This window comes from Lithobates pipiens, unplaced genomic scaffold (genome assembly GCF_037356315.1).
Source record: "Lithobates pipiens isolate NorthernLeopardFrog02 unplaced genomic scaffold, aLitPip1_a1.2 Scaffold_8, whole genome shotgun sequence".
In the NCBI taxonomy this organism is placed as follows: domain Eukaryota; kingdom Metazoa; phylum Chordata; class Amphibia; order Anura; family Ranidae; genus Lithobates; species Lithobates pipiens.
The window spans coordinates 560,934,361-560,959,236 of NW_027507903.1; the positions used below are offsets into that span (position 1 = coordinate 560,934,361).

Genomic DNA, 24,876 nt, shown 5'->3' on the forward strand with positions numbered 1-24,876 from the left:
ACAAGCAGAACCTCCCAAGGTTCTGCTTATGGAGACCATCAATCCAAAAACCTGAATGTCCTTAGTCGGCCATAACTCTTTCTGTGGAGACCATCATTCCATGTACCTGCATGTTCTCACTTGTCAATACTTCTAAGGACTATCCATCCATGAACCTGCATGTTCTCAAAGCTCTTTCTTCGGAGACCAATTTTCATACACCTACATCTTCCAGCTCCCTCCAAACTCTTTTTGTAGAGAACATGCTTCTATGAAAATGCATGTCCTCCTTTGCACAAGGCTCCTTCTGTAAAGACCATTGTTCCATCCTTCTGCATGTCCTCTCCACCTCAAAGCTCTCTTTCTCATGAGACCACCATTACACGTTTCTATATCTCCCACCTCCCAAGGCATTTTTTCTGTAATGATCAAATGCACTCCTTCCATGTACCTACATTATCACCTCTCCGAGGCTATGTTTGTAGAGACTATCCTTCCATTTACATGCATGTCAACACCTCTGCAGTGCTCCTTCTGTGTACTTGCATGCCCCCCCGCACAATGCTCACTTTATGCAAACCATCCTTCCATGCACTTGCATGTCCCAACCTGCTCAAAGGTCTATAGAAACAATCCCTCTGTGTACCTACATGTCCTCATTTGTCCACAGCTTCTTCTGCGAAGGACATCTTCCAATAATCTGTATTTTCTCACTTCCTCGTAGCTCTTTTTTTAAACAGCAAAGCTACAAATCCTTCCATCTACCTGAATGCCCTCACTTCCTCAAAGTTTGCTCCCTAGTCACCAACCTTGAAGCCCCTATACTTTATGTACCAGCATGTTCTTTCTGTACAGATCATCCTTTTGCACCTGCATGTCCTTACCTTCTCAAGGTATAGCCCATCCTTTCACGTATCTTAATGTCCTCACACCCGCTTTTTTTTTCTTTAGAGATTAAAGCTACAATTCTTCCACAAAACGTCCCTGAATGTCCTCACTTCCTCAAGCTTCCTTTGGTACTGACTAGCCCTGAGCCTGAGATTCTTCCATGTGTCTACATCTCCCACCTCCCCAATGTTTTGTTATTGCAATACCCATCCTTCCATACACCTACATCCCTTACACCTCAAGCTCCTTTTGTAGAGACCATCCTTCCAGGTATGTGCATGTTCTCACCTGTCCATCCTCCCATGAACCTACATGAACCTACATGAACCTACATGCCGTCACTTGCCTGAAGCTCTTTTTGCAGAGATAACCCTTCCCTGTACATGTATGTCCTCACCTGACCGAGCTTCTTTCTGTCCATTCTTCCAACAGCCTGCATCTACCACCCCTCAGACCTTCCGGTAAAGGCCATCCTTCCATGTACCTACAGTACCTTGAAAAAGTATTCACACCCCTTGACATTTTCCACATTTTGTCATGTTACAACCAAAAACGTCAATGTATTTTATTGGATTCTATGTGATAGACCAACACAAGGCGGCAGATAATTGTGAAGTGGAAGGAAACCGATAAAAGGTTTTTAAATTTTTTTACAAATAAACATCTGAAAAGAGTGGCGTGCATTTGTATTCAGCCCCCTTTACTCCAATACCTCAAACTAAAATCTAGTGGAACCAACTGCCTTCAGAAGTCACCTAATTAGTAAATAGTGTCCACCTGTGGGTAATTTAATCTCAGTATAAATACAGCTGTTCTGTGAAGCCCTCAGAGGGTTATTAGAGAACCTTAGTAAACAAACATTATGAAGTAGAAAAGGAACACACCAAACTAGTTAGAGATAAAGTTGTGGAGCAGTTTAATGCAGGGTTAGGTTATAAAAAAATATCCCAAGCTTGATCATCTCACAGAGCACTGTTCAATCCATCATCTAGAAATGGAAAGAGTATGGCACAACTGCAAACCTACCAAGACATGACTGTACACCTAAACTGACAGGCCGGGCAAGGAGAGCATTAATCAGAGAAGCAGCGAAGAGGCCCATGGTAACTCTGGAGGAGCTGCAGAGATCCACAGCCCAGGTGGGAGAATCTGTCCACAGGACAACTATTAGTCGTGAATGCCACAAATCTGTCCTTTATAGAAGAGTGTCAAGAAAGCCATAAGAACAACCTGTTTGCAATTTGCGAGAAGCCATGTGGGGGACACAGCAAACATCTGGAAGAAGGTGATCTGATCAGATGATGCTGTGTGGCAATAAACTAACATTGCACATCACCCTGAACACCCCATCCCCACCATGAAACATTGTGGTGGCAACATTATGTTGTGGGGATGCTTTTGTTCAGCAGGGACAGGAAAGCTGGTCAGAGTTAATGGGAGGATGGATGGAGCCAAATACAGGGCAATCTTAGAAGAAAACCAATTACGAGTCTGCAAACGACTTGTGACTGGGGCGGAGGTTCACCTTCCAGCAGGGCAAAGACCCTAAACATACAGCCAGAGCTACAATGGAATGATTTAGAGTAAAAGCATATTCATGTGTTATAATGGCCCAAAGTCCAGACCTAAATCCAATTGAGATCTGTGGCAAGACTTGAAAATTGCTGTTCACAGACGCTCTCCATTCAATCCGACAGAGCTTGAGCTATTTTGCAAAGATAAATGGGCAAAAAAAGTCACTCTATAGATGTGCAAAGCTGGTAGAGACACCCCCAAAAAGACTTGCAGCTGTAATTGCAGAGAAAGGGGGGTTCTACAAAGTATTGACTACAAATGCACACCACACTTTTTTTTTTTTTTTTTTTTTACAAATGTGAAAAGTTAAAACCCATTTATCATTTTCCATCCACTTCACAATTATGTGCCACTTTGTGTTGGTCGATCACATAAAATACATTTATGTTTTTGGCTGCAACATGACAAAATGTCAAGGTGTATGAATACTTTTATAAGGCACTGTTCATCTCCCACCACTCCAAACTCTTTGTTTACAGAACATCCTTCCATATACCCACACATCCTCGGCTGCCCATCCTTCCATGTACCCACACATCCTCAGCTGCCCATCCTTCCATGTACCCACACATCCTCAGCTGCCCATCCTTCCATATACCCACACATCCTCAGCTGCCCATCCTTCCATATACCCACACATCCTCAGCTGCCCATCCTTCCATATACCCACACATCCTCAGCTGCCCATCCTTCCATATACCCACACATCCTCAGCTGCCCATCCTTCCATATACCCACACATCCTCAGCTGCCCATCCTTCCATATACCCACACATCCTCAGCTGCCCATCCTTCCATGTACCCACACATCCTCAGCTGCCCATCCTTCCATATACCCACACATCCTCAGCTGCCCATCCTTCCATATACCCACACATCCTCAGCTGCCCATCCTTCCATGTACCCACACATCCTCAGCTGCCCATCCTTCCATATACCCACACATCCTCAGCTGCCCATCCTTCCATGTACCCACACATCCTCAGCTGCCCATCCTTCCATGTACCCACACATCCTCAGCTGCCCATCCTTCCATATACCCACACATCCTCAGCTGCCCATCCTTCCATATACCCACACATCCTCAGCTGCCCATCCTTCCATGTACCCACACATCCTCAGCTGCCCATCCTTCCATATACCCACACATCCTCAGCTGCCCATCCTTCCATATACCCACACATCCTCAGCTGCCCATCCTTCCATATACCCACACATCCTCAGCTGCCCATCCTTCCATGTACCCACACATCCTCAGCTGCCCATCCTTCCATGTACCCGCACGTCCTCAGCTGCCCATCCTTCCATATACCCACACATCCTCAGCTGCCCATCCTTCCATTTACCCGCACGTCCTCAGATGCCCAACCTTCCATTTACCCGCACGTCCTCAGATGCCCATCCTTCCATGTACCTTCATCTCCTCATCTGCCCAGAACTCCTTCTGTAGAGACCACCCTTACATAAAGCTGCATCTCCCACACTCTCAAAGCTCCTTTTATAAAGATCCTCCTTCTGTGTACCTACATCTTCCATCACCCCAAGGTCTTTTGGTAGAGAACATCCTTCCATGTACAGTATATACATGCCATCACCTACCCAGAGTAATTTATAGAGACCATACTTCTATGAACCCGCATGTCCTCACCTTCCCAAAGGCTCTTTCTGTAAAAGGACATCCTTCCACCTACCTGAAAAAAGAACGGCCTAATGCGCTGGGCACGGCACATACCCCTAGGTACCCAAAACATGTCGGCATTACTCTCAACACTACACATGACTCAAGTCCTCGTCAAATCAGCATCGTGAAGTACTTTTTGTATATGTTTGATACTGTGTTACACCAATATACCTACTAGATAGATATACATATATATATATATATATTTTTTTTTTAACTACGGACTGGTCTATCTTACTGTAAACTTCCCTAGGGGTATGTGCCGTGCCCAGCGCACTAGGCCGTTCTTTTTTTCTTGTTGCAACTTATGGGAGATGTTAGACCAGCCTTTGACCCACCTTCATTCTGCACACAATTTTTCTGTCTTTCCACCTACCTGAATGTCTTTGCTTCCTCAAAAGTTTTCTGTAGTAGTCAACACAGAATCTATAATCCTCCCACGTTCCTACTCCCACCTCCTCAAGGTTCTTTCTGAAATGACCATACTTTCATATACCTACATCTCTCACCTCTCTAAAGCAGGACCATCCTTCCATGTCCATAAATGTCTATCCCATCAAATCTATTTTTGTTTTTTGGTTGCAACATGACCAAATGTGGAAAATGTCAAGGGGTATGAATACTTTTTCAAGGCACTGTACATCTCCCACCACTCCAAACTCTTTGTTTAGAGAACATTCTTCCATGTACCTGCATGTCCTCAGCTGCCCATACGGGCAGCCCGAGGGACGTGCGGCTACATGGAAGGACGGGCAGCCCGAGGGACGTGCGGCTACATGGAAGGACGGGCAGCCCGAGGGACGTGCGGCTACATGGAAGGACGGGCAGCCCGAGGGACGTGCGGCTACATGGAAGGACGGGCAGCCCGAGGGACGTGCGGCTACATGGAAGGACGGGCAGCCCGAGGGACGTGCGGCTACATGGAAGGACGGGCAGCCCGAGGGACGTGCGGCTACATGGAAGGACGGGCAGCCCGAGGGACGTGCGGCTACATGGAAGGACGGGCAGCCCGAGGGACGTGCGGCTACATGGAAGGACGGGCAGCCCGAGGGACGTGCGGCTACATGGAAGGACGGGCAGCCCGAGGACGTGCGGCTACATGGAAGGACGGGCAGCCCGAGGACGTGCGGCTACATGGAAGGACGGGCAGCCCGAGGACGTGCGGCTACATGGAAAGACGGGCAGCCCGAGGACGTGCGGCTACATGGAAAGACGGGCAGCCCGAGGACGTGCGGGTACATGGAACGATGATCTCACCATTCTACCTACCTCCATGTCCTCACTTCCACTATGTCCTACTCTGAGCCCTCCATCCTTCCACGTTCCTACATCCTTCACGTCACTGTGTATCCTCATCTCCCCAGAGCTCTTTCCATATAGCACAAAGCAACCAACCGTCCACCTACCTCCAAGTTTTTTACTTACAAAAACATACCCCAAGCCCTTCACCCTTCCATGCTCCTTCATCTCCCACCTCCCCCAAGTCTCCTGAGAATGACCATCCTGAGTCCAGCACTCCATTGCAGGTAGCTCCATGCCCTCCCGTCCCCCCAGGCTGTGCAGTGCCCACCCTGATCTCCCCATCCTTCTACCTACCTCCATGCCCTCACCTCCACCCAGGCTCCCCCCTCCTGTAATGGCCATGTCTGACTCGAGCACCCTCTCCTGTCCCTTCCTCCCCCTCCATGTACAGCACACAGCCAGTCCTTGTACAGAGCTCCTGACTCCACGCATCAGGGGGGCCCCATCAGACGTCTGGATGCCTACATGTAGGGGCCCCAGCATCCTGCCCCCCTCCCCCACACACAGGGCCCTCCATACTCCCTGCTGCCTCCCCCCCTCCCCTCTGTCGTCCTTACTAGGCCGTGGACGCTGCGGGCTGATCTCCAGCTCGATCCTTCTCCTGGCCTCTCGGTTCTCCTGCTTCAGCTTGGCCTCAAGACGAGAGAGTTTCTGTTCCAGGGAGGACGCCGCCATCTTCCCTCCGCGCACTAATAATAAACAAACAGGCCAGTGCGCGTGCGCGTGGGAGAAGAAGACTGACAGATCAGCTCTGCGCTTGCGCGGCGGCCTGACAGACGACAGCTTGACATCGCCGGGGGAAGACTGACAGCTGGCGACGCGTGCGCGCTCCCGCTACCTCCGTACTGCGCATGTGAGGGACGCCGCTCCGACCGAGGGGAGTCCGTGTACTGCGCATGCGTGCTGATGCTTGCTGAGGGTGAATAGTATTCTTTGGTCAAAAGCTCCAGTCACGGTGTAAATTGTCAGCTATTCATAAAGTGAATTTGATGTGGGAGTCTTACAGCACCTTATTCACTTAGCCACTTTCAGAAGATTTACCCCCCTTCCTGACCAATTAATTTTTTTTGCTATACAGCACTGCGTTACTTTGACAATTGCGCAGTCATGTGGTGCTGTACCCAAATACAATTCATGTCCTTTTTTCCCCACAAATAGAGATTTCTTTTGGTGGTATTTGATCACCTTTGCAGTTTTTATTTTTTGTGCTATAAACAAAAAAAGACCAACGATTTAAATCTATCTATCTATATCTATAGATAGATAGATAGATAACTACTTTCTGCTATAAAACATATCCAATAAAAAAATGGGAAAAATCGAATTTCTTCATCAGCTTAGCCCGTATTCTGCTACATATTTTTGGTAAAAAAAAATCCCTATAAGCGTTTATTGATTGGTTTGCACAAAAGTTATAGTGTCTACAAACTATGGGATAGATTTATGGAATTTTTATTTTTTTCTGCTAGTAATGGCGGCGACTAAGTCCCCTTTCACACTGGGGCATTTTTCAGGCACTTTAGCGTTAAAACAAATCGCCTCGACGCTGATGGGGCCTGGCTTGACGATGAAGCTGTGAGGCCGCACATCCTCGGAGCTCAGTGACTCGGTCGGGTAGGGTGAGCGATACAGCGCACGGACCGACATTCCGATCTATGTCCGCTACGGGCCAACACCCCAGCACACTGCTCGCACCAAAATCCGCGGACATTTCTGCCTATTTTCTGCACGGTCTCCCTTTTACAGCCGAGGGTTGCCGAATCCAATATGGTGCCGCCGCGCACACACGCGGGAGCCACAGCTCAGGCCAGGAAAACATTAAAGGGCCTTCTTCCTGCGCTACAGGAACCGCGCTCCTCGGGACACAAGGCGGACTCACCGATCCCCTCCCCAGACATCCCGCCAACGGCGGACATACAGAGAACCCTGGACCCGGACCCATCTGGCTGCCCGCCTATGGAGTCATGGCGGGAGATACTGGCACTGCTCCCCACCAAGCAGGACATCGCCGAATCCACCGCCACTATTGTGAGTACCCTCTCCAAGGAGATTAATGAACTTAACAATCGCATAGACTCAGTGGACTCCCGGGTGACAGCAGTGGAGGCGGTGACAGACACCTTAGAAACCAGGGTGTTAGCACTTGAGGGTGCCCAGCAAGGTTACAGACGCCATCTTAGCATGCTGCAGCTCTCTGTCGATGACGGAGAAAACCGTAGCCGCAGAAACAATGTACGGTTACGCGGTCTCCCTGAAGCCACATCTGGGGGAGACCTTAGAGCTACCGTCGCAGCCATCCTTAACAAACTGCTGGACAAACCTCCAACAGCAGAGCTTGAACTGGACCGGGTTCACAGGGTGCAGGGCCCCAGGGGTAGAGACGCCTCCGCACCTAGAGATGTCTTGGCCAGGGTCCATTTTTACTCCATTAAAGAGGAAATCATGCGGCGTGCTTGGGCCATAGACTTTGACGGGGCCACAGTGCAGGTGTTCCCGGACGTTTCTCGCCTCACGCTACAGATGAGGGGTATGTTGCGTCCCCTGTTGGAAGTTGTGAGAGACGCCGGGGCCACTTATCGCTGGGGGCACCCATTCCACCTTATCGTTCTCAAGGGGGGTGACACCTTCACCTTACGATGGCCAGACCAGCTCCCGGACCTGTTTGCTTTCCTCGGGGTGCCGGAGACCCCCATTCCAAACTGTCTGGATTTCCCGCTCACGTCGGACTTCCCAAGACCCCCACCGCCCAGACCCCAGAGACCCGGCAGAAGCAGGTACCGCTCCAGATCCAGAAGGGAACCCAGAGATGCCTTCGTCTCACCTGAACCGTGACCTGCATGCCGAAGGCCCTGCCCTTGGCGATAAGTGAACTTTTTGGTGCTGTCACTGCTGTTTCAGGGTTTGACCTGCAATTTAGACTAAGCATTACGCTGCTTTCAACACAATAGACAGTTGGTGAACTATTCTACCCAGTGACACGGTGTGGGGTTTGGCCTGTCAATCATTTGCTACCTGCCCTGACTATTTGATACTTGGGGTGCCTGACTTGGGTTTTGGGGCGGGGGGAGGACCGGCTTTTGGGCCCCCGTTCTGCCTCCCCTATACCCCGTCATGGGCCCGTACCCCCTACAATTGACTTGCTACTTGGTGAATTTTATGATGGGCAAGGGGGGGTGGGGGGTGGAAAACACCCGGCCGGGGCCGGGAGACTCAGAAACAGGATACTGGTCTCGGGGATAGGGATGAGCTTCGAGTTTGAGTCGAACTCATGATGTAACGGAAACCTGCGTTACATCAGAGGGGGCGGGGTCACCCACACGTCACTGGGGAACCCCTGGCTTCCCTCTCCAGCGTCAGAGGGGCGGGGTCAGGTGACGGGTGGCCCCGCCCTCCTAATATAAGAAACGTCAGCGCTGGGATCTCTGCAGTGTCTCCGCAATGGAGACAGAAGACGGATGTATGGACAGCGCTGGACTGAGAGATCCCCCGTCGCTGGATATGATCATCCATCGCTGGACCCCGGAGATCCGTCGCTGGATAGCAAGAGTGGATTAGCACCGCTGGAATCTTTTTTTTTTTTTTTTTTTTTTTTAATAAAGGAATTTTTCAAAAGTGTGTTTGTCTTATTTAACCATTTATACACTTTCTTTGTGAAATGGTAGGGGTACTTTTGTACCCCCTTACCATTTCAAACAGGGGGGGGCGGGATCTGGGGGTCCCCTTGTTAAAGGGGGCTTCCAGATTCTGATAAGCCCCCCGCCCGCAGACCCTCACAACCACCGGCCAGGGTTGTGAGGATGAGGCCCTTGTCCTCATCAACATGGGGACAAGGTGCTTTGAGGGGTCACAGACCCCCAAAGCATCCTCCCAATGTTGAGGGTACAGTGGTGTGAAAAAGTGTTTGCCCCCTTCCTCATTTCCTGTTCCTTTGCATGTTTGTCACACTTAAGTGTTTCGGAACATCAAACCAATTTAAACAATAGTCAAGGACAACACAAGTAAACACAAAATGCAATTTGTAAATGAAGGTGTTTATTATTAAAGGTGAAAAAAAATCCAAACCATCATGGCCCTGTGTGAAAAAGTGATTGCCCCCTAAACCTAATAACTGGTTGGGCCACCCTTAGCAGCAACAACTGCAACCAAGCGTTTGCGATAACGTGCAATGAGGCTTTTACAGCGTCCTGGAGGAATTTTGGCCCACTCATCTTTGCAGAATTGTCCTAATTCAGTTACATTAGAGGGTTTTCGAGCATGAACGGCCTTTTTAAGGTCATACCACAACATCTCAATAGGATTCAGGTCAGGACTTTGGCTAGGCCACTCCAAAGTCTTCATTTTGTTTTTCTTCAGCCATTCGGTGGTGGACTTGCTGGTGTGTTTAGGATCATTGTCCTGCTGCAGAACCCAAGTTCGTTTCAGCTTGAGTACACGAACAGATGGTCGGACATTCTCCTTCAGGATCTCTTGGTAGACAGCAGAATTCATAGTTCCTTTTATCATGGCAATTCTTCCAGGTCCTGAAGCAGCAAAACAGCCCCAGACCATCACACTACCACCACCATATTTTACTGTTGGTATAATGTTCTTTTTATGAAATGCAGTGTTCCTTCTACGCTAGATATACTTGGACACACACCTTCCAAAGAGTTCCACTTTTGTCTCATCGGTCCACAGAATGTTGTCCCAAAAGTCTTGGGGATCATCAAGATGTGTTGTGGAGAAATTGAGACGAGCTTTGATGTTCTTTTTGCTCAGCAGTGGTTTTCTCCTTGGAACTCTGCCATGCAGGCCATTTTTGCACAGTCTTTTCCTGATGGTGGAGGCATGAACGCTGACCTTAACTGAGGCAAGTGAGGCCTGCAGTTCCTTGGACGTTGTTGTGGGGTCTTTTGTGACCTCTTGGATGAGTCGTCGCTGCGCTCTTGGGGTAATTTTGGGCGGCCGGCCACTCCTGGGAAGGTTCACCACTGTTCCATGTCTTCGCCATTTGTGGATAATGGCTCTCACTGTGGTTCGCTGGATTCCCAAAGCTTTGGAAATGGCTTTATAACCCTTTCCAGACTGATAGATCTCAATTAGTGATGGACGAACTTCCGACGGGACGTTTCGCGAACGCGAAACGCGAACGGGCACAAACGTTCGCGAAAACGACCGTTCGCCGCGGGCTCCATTGACTTCAATGGGAGGCGAATTTCGCAAACCTTTAGGTCGAATTTGCGGCCACGGGGTAATTATTAGGGGGTAGCACGTAGTCCCACCACCTGGACAATAGCATAATACATGTATGAGGTGAATTTGGGATCGATAACTACAAGCATTTTTTTTTTATTTGGGAAATTGTTCTGACAATTCAGGACTATGGAGCTAATGAAGGCAATGGAGGAGAGGGAAGGTCAGGGACCAGGGTAGGCAAACAAGAGGGTGCAGGAGATACAGAGCACTGACAGCAGCACCGTAATACAGAGCACTGACATCAGCACCGTGACATACAGCGCTGACAGCAGCTCCGTGACATACAGCGCTGACAGCAGCTCCGTGACATACAGCGCTGACAGCAGCTCCGTGACATACAGCGCTGACAGCAGCTCCGTGACATACAGCGCTGACAGCAGCTCCGTGACATACAGCGCTGACAGCAGCACCGTGACATACAGCGCTGACAGCAGCTCCGTGACATACAGCGCTGACAGCAGCTTGACAGCAGCTCCGTGACATACAGCGCTGACAGCAGCTCCGTGACATACAGCGCTGACAGCAGCTCCGTGACATACAGCGCTGACAGCAGCACCGTAAGCAGCCCCAGGAGGAAGTCAGCACAGCACAGGGATGGTGTGATCCCCTCATAATAAGAACCCCCAGGAGGAAGTCAGCACAGCACAGGGATGGTGGGAGCCCCTCATAATAAGAACCCCCAGGAGGAAGTCAGCACAGCACAGGGATGGTGGGAGCCCCTCATAATAAGAACACCCAGGAGGAAGTCAGCACAGCACAGGGATGGTGGGAACCCCTCATAATAAGCAGCCCCAGTAGAAATATGACACCGCTCAACCTCTTCAAAGAGGAGGGTAGGGGCATATAGTACGGTGTGCTTTTTTGGGTCAGGGAAGTGAGCCAAATGAATTAAGAAGGTCTGTGTGCTTGATTCCAAAAATTGTTTATAGACATATACATGGTCTACTGATCACATGTGTTGAATTCCTCCGAGATCCATGCCTCATTCATTTTTAGAAATGTGAGGTAGTTAACACTGTCGTGAGCTAGGCGAGTACGCTTATCGGTCACAATCCCCCCTGCTGCGCTGAACGTCCTTTCGGACAGGACACTGGATGAGGGGCAAGCCAACAGTTCGATTGCAAATTGGGCAAGCTCTGGCCAGAGGTCAAGCCTGCCCACCCAGTAGTCTAGGGGTTCATCACTCCTCAGAGCGTCCACATCGGCCGTTAACCCAATGTAGTCGGACACCTGACGGTCTAGGCGTTCCCTGATGCTGGATCCGGATGACACCTGTCGATGGGTCGGCTGAAAGAATGACCTCATATCCGAAGTCACCAACACATCTTCAAACCGGCCTCTTCTTGCAGGCGCTGTTGGATTGGTACCCGCAAATCCTTCTCTGGGAGTGGGAATTGCTCCTCTGCCAGCGCACGCAAAAGCAGAATGCAGCATTTCTCGAAGCAAGGCCTGGAAGTGCTGCATTCTGACAGCCCTCTGCGACGGCGGTAACATTTCCGCCATTTTGTGTTTGTACCGGGGATCTAAGTACGTTGCCACCCAGTACTGGTCCTTGACCCTCATGCTTTTTATACGGGGGTCCCTATTAAAACACTGGAGCATGAAGGCCCCCATTTGCACTCAAGCGGAAGGTATGTGGTGGTGGTGGTGTTGTTGGTGGTAGTGTCTTTGGGGGTGCACATAGCAGAGAGTGAAGAAGAGGGTGCAGATCGAGAGGATGAGGAGGGTGCAGAAGAATAAGGCTGAGTGAGCCACTCAACCAAGTCTGGTGCGTCCTTTAAAGTAATTGAACGCACCTTCTGCAACTTCCCACTTTGGCTCAAGGCTGTTGCTCCTGCCCTACCCCTACCACCCCTGCGGAAGGGCCTGCCTCTTCCTCTGCCTGTCATTTTTTAAATCACCCTGTGACAAAACTCTTAGTCCCTATACCGCTGAAGGACTGCTGCAGTATAGGGCAGCGGTCAGCAGTAGTGCACGTCAACCCTATGTATTGTGGACCGATAGCGGTCCTTACAGAACAGCAGACTGTACTGCACTCAGGCCTATGTACCGTAGCACCCTATACCAAGTTACCAGTCCTTATAAAAACTTTTGTGGACCAAGCAGGTTGTGTGTTAGTGATTAGCAGACTGTACGTCAGTCCCTATACCAATGAAGGACTGCTGCAGTATAGGGCAGCGGTCAGCAGTAGTGCACGGCAACCCTATGTATTGTGGACCGATAGCGGTCCTTACAGAACAGCAGACTGTACTGCACTCAGGCCTATGTACCGTAGCACCCTATACCAAGTTACCAGTCCTTATAAGAACTTTTGTGGACCAAGCAGGTTGTGTGTTAGTGATTAGCAGACTGTACGTCAGTCCCTATACCAATGAAGGACTGCTGCAGTATAGGGCAGCGGTCAGCAGTAGTGCACGTCAACCCTATGTATTGTGGACCGATAGCGGTCCTTACAGAACAGCAGACTGTACTGCACTCAGGCCTATGTACCGTAGCACCCTATACCAAGTTACCAGTCCTTATAAGAACTTTTGTGGACCAAGCAGGTTGTGTGTTAGTGTTTAGCAGACTGTGCGTCAGTCCCTATACCGCTGAAGGACTGCTGCAGTATAGGGCAGCGGTCAGCAGTAGTGCACGTCAACCCTATGTATTGTGGACCGATAGCGGTCCTTACAGAACAGCAGACTGTACTGCACTCAGGCCTATGTACCGTAGCACCCTATACCAAGTTACCAGTCCTTATAAAAACTTTTGTGGACCAAGCAGGTTGTGTGTTAGTGATTAGCAGACTGTACGTCAGTCCCTATACCAATGAAGGACTGCTGCAGTATAGGGCAGCGGTCAGCAGTAGTGCACGGCAACCCTATGTATTGTGGACCGATAGCGGTCCTTACAGAACAGCAGACTGTAACGCACTCAGGCCTATGTACCGTAGCACCCTATACCAAGTTACCAGTCCTTATAAGAACTTTTGTGGACCAAGCAGGTTGTGTGTTAGTGTTTAGCAGACTGTGCGTCAGTCCCTATACCGCTGAAGGACTGCTGCAGTATAGGGCAGCGGTCAGCAGTAGTGCACGGCAACCCTATGTATTGTGGACCGATAGCGGTCCTTACAGAACAGCAGACTGTAACGCACTCAGGCCTATGTACCGTAGCACCCTATACCAAGTTACCAGTCCTTATAAGAACTTTTGTGGACCAAGCAGGTTGTGTGTTAGTGTTTAGCAGACTGTGCGTCAGTCCCTATACCGCTGAAGGACTGCTGCAGTATAGGGCAGCGGTCAGCAGTAGTGCACGGCAACCCTATGTATTGTGGACCGATAGCGGTCCTTACAGAACAGCAGACTGTAACGCACTCAGGCCTATGTACCGTAGCACCCTATACCAAGTTACCAGTCCTTATAAGAACTTTTGTGGACCAAGCAGGTTGTGTGTTAGTGATTAGCAGACTGTACGTCAGTCCCTATACCAATGAAGGACTGCTGCAGTATAGGGCAGCGGTCAGCAGTAGTGCACGGCAACCCTATGTATTGTGGACCGATAGCGGTCCTTACAGAACAGCAGACTGTAACGCACTCAGGCCTATGTACCGTAGCACCCTATACCAAGTTACCAGTCCTTATAAGAACTTTTGTGGACCAAGCAGGTTGTGTGTTAGTGATTAGCAGACTGTACGTCAGTCCCTATACCAATGAAGGACTGCTGCAGTATAGGGCAGCGGTCAGCAGTAGTGCACGGCAACCCTATGTATTGTGGACCGATAGCGGTCCTTACAGAACAGCAGACTGTAACGCACTCAGGCCTATGTACCGTAGCACCCTATACCAAGTTACCAGTCCTTATAAGAACTTTTGTGGACCAAGCAGGTTGTGTATTAGTGTTTAGCAGACTGTGCGTCAGTCCCTATACCGCTGAAGGACTGCTGCAGTATAGGGCAGCGGTCAGCAGTAGTGCACGGCAACCCTATGTATTGTGGACCGATAGCAGTCCTTACAGAACAGCAGACTGTACTGCACTCAGGCCTATGTACCGTAGCACCCTATACCAAGTTACCAGTCCTTATAAGAACTTTTGTGGACCAAGCAGGTTGTGTGTTAGTGTTTAGCAGACTGTGCGTCAGTCCCTATACCGCTGAAGGACTGCTGCAGTATAGGGCAGCGGTCAGCAGTAGTGCACGTCAACCCTATGTATTGTGGACCGATAGCGGTCCTTACAGAACAGCAGACTGTAACGCACTCAGGCCTATGTACCGTAGCACCCTATACCAAGTTACCAGTCCTTATAAGAACTTTTGTGGACCAAGCAGGTTGTGTATTAGTGTTTAGCAGACTGTGCGTCAGTCCCTATACCGCTGAAGGACTGCTGCAGTATAGGGCAGCGGTCAGCAGTAGTGCACGGCAACCCTATCTATTGTGGACCGATAGCGGTCCTTACAGAACAGCAGACTGTACCGCACCCAAGCCTATGTACCGTAGCACCCTAGACAGACCAAGTTACCAGTCCTGATAAAGAGCTTTGTGGAACAAGTGAGTTGTGAATGATTAGCAGACTGCAGCAGAAGGGCAGCAGTCAAGTATAATATTCTTTCTATATTTGGAAGAAAGAATATTATACGTGTACAAGCCTATTACCGTACCACTGATACCAGTCCTGAAAAGAACCTTTGTGGAACTAATAGTAACAGCAAGTCTTTAAAATTATCCTCACTGCCTGACACACTGCTTCCTGCCTGTCCCTATACAAATTGGCAAAAAAGAGTAGGCTGGAACGATTAGCTGGAACAGCTCTTTTGTGGACCTGATAGTAACAGCTAATGATGATGATGATGATGATGATGAAGAAAGACTAATCTGGCTGAGCTGTCCCTAAAATAGCAGCATACAGCGCTCTGTCCCTTTATCTAAACTGACAAAAGAAACTCAGGCTGCTGACCTAACACCTATACCAGTCCTGAAAAGAACTTTTGTGTACCAAATAGCTAGCGTTTTCTCTGTCCCTACTCCACACAGGATCCTTTCCCTACAGTGACAGAAGAAAGAATGTAAAATGGCCACCGGATCGGGTGTATTTATAGGTTAGGGGGAATGTCCAAGTGTCCATGAGCTGTCATGTCTCAATTGGTTGTCCTGTAACACATGATAAACGTGTCACGAAAGGTTAAAGTTCTTGTATACATTAAACACGTAAGTCCGCCGGGGCGAACGACGGAAAAAGGCGTTCGAACCCGCGGACGGCGAAAGTCGGAAATTCGCCGCGAAACGACCGCCGGGCGAACCGTTCGGCCATCACTAATCTCAATTACTTTCTTTCTCAATTGTTCCTGAATTTCTTTGGGTCTCGGCATGATGTGTAGCTTTTAAGGATCTTCTGGTGGACCTTACTGTGTCAAGCAGCTCCTATTTAAGTGATGCCTTGATTGTGAACAGGTGTGGCAATAATCAGGCCTGGGTGTGGCTAGAGAAATTGAACTCAGGTGTGGACAACCACAGTTATAGTATGTTTTAACAAGGGGGGCAATCACTTTTTCACACAGGGCCATGATGGTTTGGATTTTTTTTCACCTTTAATAATAAACACCTTCATTTACAAATTGCATTTTGTGTTTACTTGTGTTGTCCTTGACTATTGTTTAAATTGGTTTGATGTTCCGAAACACTTAAGTGTGACAAACATGCAAAGGAACAGGAAATGAGGAAGGGGGCAAACACTTTTTCACACCACTGTATGTGGCCTGGTACGGTTCAGGAGGGAGGGGGGGCGCTCTCTCGTCCCCCCCTCTTTTCCTGCGGCCTGCCAGGTTGCATGCTCGGATAAAGGGTCTGGTATGGATTTTTAGGGGGACCCCACGTCATTTTTTTTTTAATTTGATGCGGGGTTCCCCTTAATATCCATATCAGACCTGAAGGGTCTGGTATGGATATTTAGGGGGACCCCCACGTCAAATTTTTTTTTTAATTTGACACGGGGTTCCCCTTAATATCCATGTAAGACCTGAAGGGCCTGGTAATTGAATTTAGGGGAACCCCCACGCTTTTTTTTTTTTTTTTTTTTTTTTTTAATGAATGAATGAATGAATTGTCGGCTAATACAGAGAACACTCATTGAGTGTTCTCTGTATTACAGGGAGCCGACAGTTTAGCCGCAAGTGATTTTAAAAGACTTTTTTTCCTGCACAAATGACACTTTGTGCAGGGACAGTTATAAGCACCAGAAACATGCGCCCCTTCACAGGCATACTATAGATACCCCCCAGCTCCGAAATTTAAAGGAATATTACACTTTTATTGTTTCACTTTAATCATTATTAAAATCACTGCTCCTGAAAAAACTGCAGTTTTTAAAACTTTTTTTTGCATTGATCCATGTCCCCTGGGGCAGGACCCAGGTCCCCAAACACTTTTTAGGACAGTAACTTGCATATTACCCTTTAAAATGAGCACTTTAGATTGTGAACGTTCGAGTCCCATAGACTTTAATAGGGTTCTAAAGTTCACAAAAAGTTTAGGTCTGTTCGCAGGTTCTGGTGCGAACCGAACAGGGGGGTGTTCGGCTCATCCCTACTCGGGATAAGGGGGGTTACTGATCGGATCGGGTTGGTATCCAACTTGAACTCAAGGGCACAGTTAGCTGGTTTGCAGACAGCGACATAGGTTATGCACAGTTGTCGGTTTTTTATTTTTGCCTCCTGTTCTTGTATTTATTTATTTTTGTTGCTGTACAACTGTCGGTGGGGATGGGGACAGGTATTGGCCTCACATAAGTTTTTTTCGGTCATAGTTCACAGTGTTTTACTGGTTTAATGGGCTCCCTTGCTCGACCACATGGCTTCTATTGCTCTGACTACATCAGTCTTCCACGTACCATCCGTAGGCTGCGCTAGTGTGCGCGTTGTTTAATTCGCAGTTTAGGGCACCCTAGCAGTTGCCCCTGCAACTGTACTTGCTTTGGTGCCTCCTTTTCTCTCCTCTATACCTCCGTTTCCTTCTACTCTGCTCCTCTCTCCACTCTGCACCTCTGTAACCCCCGACCCGATTCTCTCTCTACTCCTCTACGGGTATCGCGGCGGGGTCTCTCCTATCCCTCTCTCCCACCCCCCCTTTTTTTTTTTGTATCCCTCCCATGTGACCATGCCACCCACGGGAGACAATGTATCCAGCCTTCCCTCTGGGAAAATTAAATTTACGTCCCTCAATATCAGGGGCCTCTCCACCCCAGAAAAGCGGTCCAGGCTCCTCTCCGACCTTAAAAAATCCCGCACGCAAATAGCGTTCCTACAGGAAATGCATTTTAAACAGCTGGCAGTGCCCAGGCTGAGTAACCGGTATTTTCCCACGGTGTACCATGCTCCCTCTCCTATTTCGAAATCCAAAGGGGTCAGTGTACTGATCGCAAAATCGCTCCCATGGACCTTAATAGAGGAAAGGGCTGACCCTTTGGGCCGGTTCATTCTACTGAAGGGCAAAATTGGAAATACCGTTGTGACCTTACTGAATGTGTACTTCCCTAACTCAGGACATCTCCATTTCCTTAGGACACTAGCTCCCATCATCCTTGAAGCCAGAGAGGGGGTGTTCCTCATGGGTGAAGACTTTAATTATGCTCAGGAGCCACTGCTGGATGTGTCAAGGGGGGCTTCGCACCTCTCTTTTTCCCTCCTCAAGAATTTGAAGATGGAACTGTTGGGTTTGAATTTGGTCGATCCCTGGCGGGTTGCACACCCGGACAGTAGAGACTACACATACTTTTCTACGGTACACCATACGTACTCCAGGATCGACTTCTTCCAAAGTCAGCATAAGGACTTTCCTTTGGTAACCTCCACACTGATTGACCATATCTCCTTCTCAGACCATGCTCCGATACATGTCAGTTTAAACTGGGATCTGGACGCCCGTGCACCGCCCACTTGGAAACTTAATGAGTCCCTTTTGCAATCCCCCGAGATCCGCAAGGAGGTGGGGGAAGCAATAGGCACAATGTTACGCCGACTATGAACCCATTGTGTATTTGGGAGGCTCATAAGTGTGTTGTGCGGGGCGTACTGATCCGGATCGGGGCACGGAAAAAACGGGAAGAGAATAAGCGGATTGAGTCTCTGATCTGTAAGGTGCGCTCTCTTGAACTCCGTCATAAATGGTCCTTAGCGGCAGCCCTCCTGGACGACCTTACCCAGGCCAGGAAAGAGCTGAGAGATCTTCTATTTCAGAAGACAATCCGCAGTTTGACATGGGCAAGACGCACATTCTTTGAGTACTCCAACAAGCCCAGTGCCATGCTTGCGAGGTCCTTGAGGGGTCCGAGACAGCGCACATTTATTCCGCACGTGACCACCGCTCGGGGAACTAGAGTTCATACCTCTAGGGACATTGCCCAAGTATTCCACGACTACTACCAGAAGCTTTACAATCTTCGGGAGGGAGAATCGGGGGCGGTGACCAGTGCCAAACTGACTGCAGTGGGTGAATACATCCGTACATCCGGCATGCCTACTCTTCCCACTGATGTCCGTACCTCGTTGAAGTAGGATATTTCGGCCGACGAGTTTCGGGTGGCAGTGGCTCAAACAAAACCTCATAAGGCACCGGGGCCGGATGGCTTCACCCTGACCTATTACACGACTTATATGGCCTCTTTGACCCAGCATTTTGCGACAGCCTACAATCACCTGAAAGGGACCGTGACCATTCCGACAGACTCCCTGCGGGCGTTTATTTAATTGATCCCTAAGGAGGGGAAAGACCTATCCCAATGCGGGAATTATCGCCCCATAGCGCTTCTCAATGTCGACTTAAAGCTCTTTGCGAAAATACTCTCAAAGGTGGGGTTCGTCCCACAACGGGAAGCTAGAGACAATACGGTCCGGGTTCTCAATTTAATCCAATTTAATCCATGCGGCACGTGTGCAGGGAAGGCCTTTGCTTATGTTGTCCACAGACGCGGAGAAGGCCTTTGACAGGGTGGCCTGGCACTTTTTACAGGCCACCCTGGAACATATAGGTCTCGGCCCCAATATGATGAGCTGGATATTGTCGCTTTACTCCATGCCGTCGGCAGCGGTACGGGTGAACGAATGGTGCTCAGACTCTTTCCCCATCACCAATGGGACGAGGCAGGGGTGCCCTCTGTCTCCCCTAATTTTTATTCTGACATTGAAACCACTGATGTGTCACGTTCGGAATGACCCAGATATTACTGGCATATCCAAACCCTCGGCGCACCACAAAATTGTGGCGTGTGCGGACGATCTAAATTTTTTTTGTCTCCAATCCACACATTTCGCTTCCCAATATACTAGCGGCTCTCCGGCGTTACGGCAGCCTATCAAACTATAAAATCAATTGGGCCAAGTCGGCTGTACTGAATATATCGGTCCCGGATGGTGAAGCCCTTTATTGACCTCCCCGTGGCTCCTGTCCTCCCCACCAAAAGACCTCAGGGATCACCCTGTGGTGGGAGCTACGTTGGCTGTTGTGCGGAGGTTGTTCCGCTACACACGCATTGCTACCCTGCCTTCACCAATGACTCCGGTTATAGGTAATCCAGACTTCCCACCGGGATTTACCAATAAGAAACTGCGACAGTTGGCGGTGATGGGGAAACAGCGTTTGGGTGAGGTATGGCCCTCGGGAGGGCTCCCGACCACGCAAGCTGTCGCCGAGCTCTCTGACCCTCCGCTTGACTTATTTAGTGCTTAACTCCGTCATTTTCTTCTGGCCATACAAAGGGGCCCCTACACTCCTAGAGACCTGACGCCCTATGAATCCATCTGTCACAAATGGGAACCTGTGCGACACACCCTCTCCCTCATGTACAACCTATTGAGTGGTCAGGAGGAGGAATCGACCCCACCATGTATCCACCAATGGGAGAAGGACCTAGGCATCACATTTACCCCACAACAGATAGGGAAGATCCTGACCTTAGTACATAAAGCTTCCATCGCAAACCAATATCAAGAATCGGGATACAAGATAGTCTCATGCTGGTATAGAGTCCCATACCTTTTGAATAAAATGAATAGATCAACCCCGGATATTTGTTGGAGGTGCAACTCCGATACGGGGACCATGGGCCACATTTTCTGGGCATGCCCGGCTTTGAGGAACTTTTGGGTGGAGGTGACTGGGACTATAAAGACCCTCACGAATGTAGATATAGCAGACAACCCAGCGGCGTGCCTTCTACATTTGACCGAACGGCCTGTTCGAAAATACAAAAAAACCCTGACGATGCAACTCCTGAATGCCGCCTGCATTCCTGCACTGTGGAGGCAGCCCCAGCCCCCTTCCAAGGCGCTGTGGTATTCCAAAGTCAATCATATTCTCCGGATGGAAGAATTGACTGCCACCCTTCGCAACACCGAAGAGGCATTTAGTGATAAGTGGAGGCCCTGGAGGTATTTTACTGGTACTCGAGACTATATTCGGGAGGTGAGCAACAGCCCTGTCCAAGAAAACGACTGAGCATCTAACGTTTACCTACGTAGGCCAAGTCGGCCCTGGGTGGCATCCCCCCCCCCTCTTCCCCCCTTTTTTTTTCCCCGCCAGCCATCCCCCCCCCCCCCCTCCGTCTTTTCTCTCTCTTTTCTCCCTATCCTCCCTTTTGACTACGCCTCAGCTCCTTACTAGCCTTCGGGACCCAGATGAACCCCAGGGTTCCGTACATGACCGGTGTGGTAAAATTTCCTGCGACTTATGAAAACCCCTCACCCCGTCACTTCCGGTGCGGCTCCGTCACTGTAACAGCTGACAGCGGCCTTTACTGCGAATGCGCGAAGTCCGTGATATTAACGGCGCATGCGCAAGATCTTTATTTAAGCGGTGGTTAAAAATTATACACGGAGACTTGCGGGTGGGCGGGCGGAGCTGAACAGATGCTTAGAACGTCAGCAGCAGCCCCGCCCACCCCACTAACATGCCCCTGAATCTTAAGCGGTGGTTAAAAATTATACACTCAAGTGGGCGGAGACTTGCGGGTGGGCGGGCGGAGCTGAACAGATGCTTAGAACGTCAGCAGCAGCCCCGCCCACCCCACTAACATGCCCCTGAATCTTAAGCGGTGGTTAAAAATTATACACTCAAGTGGGCGGAGACTTGCGGGTGGGCGGGCGGAGCTGAACAGATGCTTAGAACGTCAGCAGCAGCCCCGCCCACCCCACTAACATGCCCCTGAATCACTGGATGTTTGTTTATGGTCGAGAAAATTTATGGCTTCAGCTGCTATTAACAGCAATCGCGCATGTGCGGGATCTTTGCTTATGGTCAAGAAAAATTATGGCTTCAGGTGCTATTAACAGCAATCGCATGCGCGGGATCTTTGTTTACTGACCAGAAAAATTATGCACTCAAGCACATTCTTATTGGTAATGAAAATTGATAGACTCGGGCGGGCGATGGCTTTATTATATCATCGGCAGCACCAATATGTATAGTATTTTTTAAATCAGAAGAATATGCAGTGTATTTATTAAATCAGCAGAATATGGGCACAATGTCTGCGTTTGGGGACAGTGTGTGCGTTTGGGGCACAATGCCTGTGTTTGGGGACAGTGTGTGCGTTTGGGGCACAATGTCTGCGCTTGGGGACAGTGTGTGCGTTTGGGGCACAATGCCTGCGTTTGGGGACAGTGTGTGCGTTTGGGGCACAATGCCTGCGTTCTAGCCTCGAGTGGGCGGAGACTTGCGGGTGGGCGGGCGGAGCTGAACAGATGCTTAGAACGTCAGCAGCAGCCCCGCCCACCCCAAGATTTTCTTCACTGGTCAAGAAAAATTATGGCTTCAAGCATGGGCGTCCGCAGAACTTTTTTCAGGGGGGGGCATCATCTTAGGGTCACCCATGTATCACCCCTTTTCAACAATGTCATTATCACATTATCATGGTCAGAGACTGCAGACGTAGTACAGTCCCTAGGGTAAGTAATGGATAATGGCCAACAGGCCCTCTTACCAGACCCAGCAAAACTACAGCAGCGATCCCTCCGGCTGGACGATCGCTCACTGTGGGCGACTCTGGTCAGTAGTGTATGTCTGTACCTTGGTAGTGGCTCAGACTTTCTCTCACTGATGGTGCTGGGCAGTGTGGCTCTCTCTGGCTTCTGTCCAGCACACTCCTCATTCTTTGTCCTGTAGCACTCTCTCCTTCAGCTTTTTTCCAGGCTGCAGTCTCTCAATCTCTCTCTTGATCGAGCTGTAGCCTCCTCCCTGTGGAAAATGGGGCCGTCAATCTTTGGGACTACATGTCCCATGATGCTCTCCTCTCCTAGTCTCCTTTGATTGGCCCTCAGTTATGGCCAATAGGGAAGGAACGGAGCAGGCAGAAAGCTGGATGGGGAACCTGGCGAGAGCCGCAGTCTCTTCTCGCTGACAGGAGAAAGGGGAGGAGAGCGGGAGAAACCTCTTATAGCCTGCAGCTCGCCTTTCTCCTGTCACAGTGCCGCTGAGTTCTCTGCTGAATTGAGCAGGGAAAAAAACCTGAAGTCACACTACACTGATAGGGGGGCTTCACAGCACCTTGATGGTGTCACCCCACGTGCGGGTGGCACCCGGGTGCGGGCTGCCCCCACCCCAATAGCGACTGTGCTGAATTTAAGATCAGATCCCTGATTCCAGGGGGGGGGGCACTTGACCCCCCTTGCCCCTACCTGCGGACGCCCATGGCTTCAAGCTGTATTAGCGCATGCGCGGGATATTTGTTCAGAGGTCGACCAAAATTATGGACTCAAGCGGGCGGAGACTTGCTGGGAGGGAGAGATAGAGCGGAGCTTAGAGAGGGGGGCGGAACTTGGAGAGAGGGGTGGGGCCCCGTGCATAGCACTGACTACATATACAGTACATTGTTCTGCCAATAAATACGCCTCACTGTGCCCAGCAAACACCACCTCACTGTGACTAGAAATCGCCGCCTCACTGCGCCCAGCAAACACCTCACTGTGCCCAGAGAACACCGCCTCACCGTGCCCAGCAAACCCTGGCTCACTGTGCCCTTCAAACGCAACCACTGTGCCCATAAATTGCCGCCACTGTGCTATCAAACACAGCCACTGTACCCATCAGTTGCTGCCAGATTGTCAAGCCATAGCTGTGCTCCCTGGGGATATGCTGATCACCCATCTGTGCTGCTGGAGGGAGCCCAGATGGGCATAAATGAGGGACCTGCATGTCATGGTAAGTGAGACCATCCCATATCCCACTCCATCTTTCCCGAGAACAAAGACCCCCTTCCACCCCCCCCCCCAGGAGAGGGAACCCCTCCCCCCCTCTGAGGACCCCCTCCCCCCAAGACAGAGACCCCCTTCTCCCCCCTGAGGACAGGGAAACCTTCTCCCCCCTGAGGACAGGGACCCCCTTCTCTCCTGGGGACAGGGACCCCCTTCTCTCCTGGAGACAGGGGCCCCCTTCTCTCCTGGAGACAGGGGCCCCCCTCTCTCCTGGGGACAGGGACCCCCTTCTCTCTTGGGAACAGGGACCCCCTTCTCTCTTGGGAACAGGGACCCCCTTCTCTCCTGGGGACAGGGACCCCCTTCTCTCCTGGGGACAGGAACTCCATCTCCCCTGGGAACGGGGACTTCATCTCACCTAGGGACCCCATCTGCCCTGGGGATCAGGACCCCACCTCCCCTAAGAACAGGAACCTGATCACCCTGTGTGCGCCAACCTCACTGCCCTGCCAGCCATGTGTCCCATGTGAGGGCCCTCCTGTGACAGCTCTTATAAGGACTTCACCCCACTGTGTGATCCCCCTACATGACTGATCCCTCTGTGTCCAAAACTTACACGGGGAACCCCTCTGTTTTCTCCCCCTACATGTCTGCATACTCTGACCACCCCCTGTACCATTTCCACATCCACTGACTGCCTCCTGTATCCTGTGCACGTGTTCCGACCCCCTCTTGTACCATCTCTGTAGCCTCTAGCCACCTCCTGTGTCCTGTCTGCAATCTCTGACTATCTCTTGTCTTTTAACGTGTCTGCAGTCTCTTAGGGGGAGTCTGGAGAGGAATCAAGAGTGAGAGCACCGCCAGGATTGGGATTACGCGAGCAGTCAGATGTGTATGGACTGTGGAGAAGAGACTATAGAATAAAAACCAGAACCACCAACCTGGAGCCGTCTAACTGAGCCCTGCACGCTGCACTGGAGAGGAGGTCAGTGACAAGAGGGCACTCATATAAAGGTTTCCCATCATCTCAGTAACACCCCCCCCCCCCTAGTGACCACCT

General features: G+C 50.2%; 1 protein-coding gene across 2 annotated transcripts in view; it reads right to left on the reverse strand.

The window, feature by feature from the left end:
• Positions 1-6,154, reverse strand: part of MAP2K7 (mitogen-activated protein kinase kinase 7) — a 58,921-nt gene extending 52,767 nt beyond the window's left edge. The window contains exon 1 of one of the 2 annotated variants that reach the window (XM_077470055.1): positions 5,983-6,154. In XM_077470055.1, coding sequence (XP_077326181.1) covers positions 5,983-6,100 — 118 coding nt within the window. In that variant the 5' untranslated portion in view covers positions 6,101-6,154. The remainder of the gene's footprint in view (positions 1-5,982) is intronic. The other variant, XM_077470056.1, reaches the window with a different exon arrangement.
• Positions 6,155-24,876: the final 18,722 nt, after the last annotated feature.